Below are 4,523 nucleotides of genomic sequence, written 5' to 3'. Positions count from 1 at the left end.
GCAGGGGACGGGACAGCCCCATGGCTGGGGTATAGACGGCAGGGGACAGGACAGCCCCACGGCTGGAGTATAGATGGCAGGGAACAGGACAGCCCCACGGCTGGGGTATAGACGGCAGGGGACAGGACAGCCCCACGGCTGGGGTATAGATGGCCGGGGACAGCCCCATCGCTGGGGTATAGACAGCAGGGATGATGCTGGCTGTGGTGCCTCCTAGATGGGATGTAACAAAGCATTTCTGATCTCTCTCTCTCTCCTGTGAGTCCAGCCAGCAAACCGCGCGCACCAGCCAGGCTGTTCCAACAGCAGCCTTGGGGCAGGAGATGCCCCAGGAGAGGAGGGAGCTGGTGCCAGGGAAGCTGCAAGGCAGGTGGCAGGAGGAAGACGCTGCAGAACCATGATTTCCACCCAGCTCTGTCCAGGCCCGGCAGTGTGAACTGCCCAGAGTTCTCCACCGCCAAGGGGAAGGGAGAGACTGCTGGGGCCTGGCTCCCCCTCTGAACACCGAGCAGGAATCTCCCTTCCCAAGCGGCTCTGCTGTCCCCTAGCCAGGAAGGAAAGAGATCGGCCGGCAGCCCCTAGAGAGGTGCTCCCCAGGCTGGTGCTAAAGGAGTCAAGAAATCCTCGGAAGGATTCTCCCTGGGAGTCCCGGCGCCTGTTTATTTACACGCGCTCCCATCACGTGCATCACGTGCACCAGGGTGGGGCCGCCCCCTGGCGGGTCTCCCTGCATGTGGCAGGCACAGTGGCCGGAGCGGGCACTGGAGCTCATGAAGGCTGCCTGCCCCCGTGGGTCAGCGCGGGCACTGTGGGGCCGGCACGGCAGGAGCCGACAGTCGGAAGAAGAGTGTATGGTCAGAGGCCTGAGCCTGCCAGGCTTGCGGCCCCCTCCCCTTGTCCCCCACTGACTCTGCTTTGCTCCCAGCCGGGGAGGGAGCGCTGAGAACTGGGCCCTGGCCATCCCGGTGTCCGCGGGGCAGGCCCTGTCAGCAAACGGCCACCGTTCAGTGCCACCCCGGGAAAGGAGCGGGCCCCGCCGACTAGCCTGGAGTTAGTGCACCGCAGGCTGGGAGCTATTGCTGCTCAGCAGGCAGGTCAGAGCCCCTCCTGGCAGGGTAATTTCTCCCCCTCTCCCTGGCTAACAGATGTTTTTAGAAATAAATCGGTTCTGCCTTTGGAGCCCTCGGTGCTACAACCGTTCGCTCTCCCCCCGCTCCATCCTGGTGTCTAGTCACAATCTCTGCCCCCGCCTCTCCCCGTCCCTGAGGGAGCTTCTCACAGGAACATCCTCATCTGCCTCCCACCACCACAGCCCCTGCTCAGTGCAGGGGGCTTGGGGTGGCCGGTCTCCATCCCCCCCACACGGGACTTACGCTGGGGTCTGCAGCCTCGGTGCCCCTTCTTCATTCCCACAGCGAGGCCCAGGCAGTACTGGCTGTGATGGCTACCCATAGTGCCCCTTTCTCACCCCATGACGATGAGGGGGGGGGGGGAGACTGAAGGGTGGGGGGCAGCTTTCCCCCTCCCCGCCCAGATAGGACAGTGCTGAGGTGGAGGGGGGCACAGAGACCTCATCCTTGCAGGCCTCAGGCCCTGGGCGAGGGGATTCGGAGGAGCAGGGCTGCAGTGATGGGAGGTGAGTTTCCGCAGCTGCTGCAGGGGCTGCCTGTGGGGATTGTGCCCAGGAACCGGCACAGAATGGGGACACATTTAAACTAACCAGTGCAGCTGCTGGGTCATAGGCTGATAGGTGCGGAGCCCCTGGAGCCAGGGTGCCCAGTCTCTCTCCCGGGGGCTCATGGGGCTTGCTGGGGCTCAGAGGCCCCAGGTTTTGGCCTCCCTTGCATAACAGGTACAATTAATCCTCACTCCACGCCCAGCGAGACGGGCTTTGCTGCGCCCCCCTTGAGGCAGCGATGCGCTGAGCTGCCCGTCTGGGCCGCATCTCTAGGCACATGCAGGAATCAGTCGATGACGGCTTGTTCGTGAAGATTAGCAACATTACGGGAGGCCGTGCAGGATGCCAGTGACTCAGCTGCGTGAGCTGCATGGCCTGTGGCGCTTAGGGGCTTAGCAAGTGAGGGGTGGAAGGCATCTGGGGTTGTGAGTCACCCAGCAGGGTTAGCTGGTGCAGGACAGAGCTGCCAACCTGGTCATTTCTGAGCTCAGCCAACCAGGGGAGGGGGAAGCTCCCTCTCTTCCAGGAGGTGTGTTGCAGGCCAGGGTGCTTTTGCATAGCGCTTTGCAAGCATCAGCTTCTCTGAGCGCTGGGCTCCTGGTACAGACGCGGAAACGGAGGCAGGGAGGGGCAGGGACTTGTCCAAGGTCAGACCGTGAGGCAGGGTCTGGCCTGGGAGTTGAACCCAGGAGAGCCTGAGGCAGCAAAGTTGTGTTTAGAGCCTTGCTTCCCCCCTTTCTAGGGATCTGGGATGGGGCAGAGGCAACGTGTGTTGTGGTAGATAAGGTGAGACCTGCCCACAGGGCACGGCCCACCCTGTCTGTTCTCTGCCGCCTCTCGGTTTCTTGGCTCACCTGCTCCTCGCTCGAATCATTACAAGGGAGCTGGGGGTTCCTCACCACAGCCGATGCTCCTCCCCTAAGTACCAGGGCATTTGGGGGTGGGAGAGCTGGCTCTGTGCAGCTGGGAGCCAGCCAGGACTCGGAACGGGCCCTTTGCCTTCTCCACAGAGCCAGACCCAACCTCCAGGAATGTTTTCATTTTCAGCGCTTGGAGCTGGACTAGATTTCAGCAGGCTCAGTCAGTGGCCTGGGTCTCCTGTGGATACTGTCTGCAGGGGAAGGGCCCGGTTTCCACCACAAACTACCCTGGGCCTGTAATTTCAGACCGATCAAACTCTGCGTGTTGATTGCAGCTTCAAAATGGGGCTAAACACAGAAACTGCAGCAATCTTATCTATGGAGCTGGCGTTGCTCCTCCATTACACTGAGAGCTGCTTGGCCATCCTCGCTCCCCACAGCTCAGCCCTCTCGGTGATGGGTTTGCAATCAAATGTGTGCTGGAAGTTGGGTCAGCAGTGGAGCCACCCTAGCGGGTTGGGGGGGGGGGTGAAGATCCAAGACCCTGGAAGGAGAAGCCCGCTTCTCACTGGAGATGCTCAGTCGAGTGGAGAGAAGGGGGTTGGTAACAGAGATCATTGGAAAAGGGGATGGTTTTCTGTGGAAAACTTTGACTTTTTGTAAAGAAAAAATGAAAACTGAAAATTTTTCATTGAAAACCGTTGGAACCCAAACGTTTTTTGGGGGGTTGGTTTGCTGATGAAAATGGAAATTTTTTGAGGAAAGCAGAAACCTTTCACAAAACCTTTTGTTTAGTGGAAATCCTAATTTTCCGCAGAAATAATGTTTTGACAGAAAATTTCTGACAAGTCCCAGGCTGTAACCTCCTTCTTGGGCTGTTTTCTCTCACCCTTCCGACCCTTGGCAGAGTGGAAGGAGATGTTCTCTAGAAATCACTGATTTCAAGAATTTGTTCTGATAAAGTGAAATGGGAAATGTTTTTATTTATTGTATTTCACTGCAGACGGCGTCTGCCATCCCCTTCGCTACACAACAAGTTAACAGCACAAAATCAGCAATGGACACGCAGAGCAATACAGATGGACCACTACAGTCCACATTTAGGAATCTGATGCCAGGGGTGCAGGAATCAACCAGTGGGGTTCCATGACCTACAAGGGCTTTTTGTTGGATAAGTTATTTGGCAGTAATTTCTCGATTTCCATCACAACTATTATTTGCCATAATTCACATCCCGGTCTCAGCCTTCAGCCCGCCATGCATTCCCAGCAACCATTGTAACGCTCCTCCCACTGGGGGCTGGAGACCTGATGCAAGGCCGTCACCATTCCTAGTGCATCTCCTTTAGCTCCAGTGGGAGAACTCTTGCCTAGGGAGCTGCAGGTTCAGGTCTCAGCTGGGGGCTGTCACGGAACATAACTGCGACATCCAGGCATCAACAATGGCATAATGGGCAGAACCAAGGAGATGGAGTTATGGAGTCAGCTCCTCTTTCAAGTCCTAACCGTACTGCCGAGTAACTGGGAGCCCATCCTGTAATCATAGGTAGGGACTTCTCTCAGGCTAGCAGGCACTTTGTCTTCACGATCTGACAGAGCAGCCGTGCCCGGTTCCTGGAAATGTTCAGACCAGCTGCTGTTTCTCCTGCTCGTTTGTTTGTTTTAAATTGTCAGATTTTGGCTTTGGACCCTGAAATCCCCTGAATGTTGTCCAGCAGCTCCAGTAGAACCCAGGCAGCCTCCTCCCTGCCTATCTCCCCACTCCACTGGGCTTTCCTCTCGCCAAATGTTGTTCTCACTTCTTTTCCAGGCTGCCCATCGGGGACGTTTAAGGCCAGCCAAGGGGACGAAGGGTGCATTCACTGCCCAATTAACAGCAGGACAACTTCGGAAGGGGCCACCAACTGCGTGTGCCGAAATGGATATTACCGGGCAGACTCCGACCCCCTGGATATGCCATGCACCAGTACGTAACCACCCGGCTGG

The 4,523-nt window shown here is 57.5% G+C and overlaps 1 protein-coding gene across 4 annotated transcripts in view; it reads left to right on the top strand.

The window, feature by feature from the left end:
• Positions 1 to 4,523, top strand: part of EPHB2 (EPH receptor B2) — a 143,217-nt gene that overhangs the window by 70,101 nt on the left and 68,593 nt on the right. For all 4 annotated transcript variants that reach the window (XM_026659973.2, XM_026659971.2, XM_026659972.2 and 1 more), the window contains exon 3: positions 4,348 to 4,503. In XM_026659973.2, coding sequence (XP_026515758.1) covers positions 4,348 to 4,503 — 156 coding nt within the window. The remainder of the gene's footprint in view (positions 1 to 4,347; positions 4,504 to 4,523) is intronic.

The sequence above is a fragment of the Terrapene carolina genome, unplaced genomic scaffold (assembly GCF_002925995.2).
Source record: "Terrapene carolina triunguis isolate 2854851 unplaced genomic scaffold, T_m_triunguis-2.0 Scaffold714, whole genome shotgun sequence".
NCBI lineage: Eukaryota > Metazoa > Chordata > Testudines > Emydidae > Terrapene > Terrapene triunguis.
This window is presented reverse-complemented; position numbering and strand designations above follow the sequence as displayed.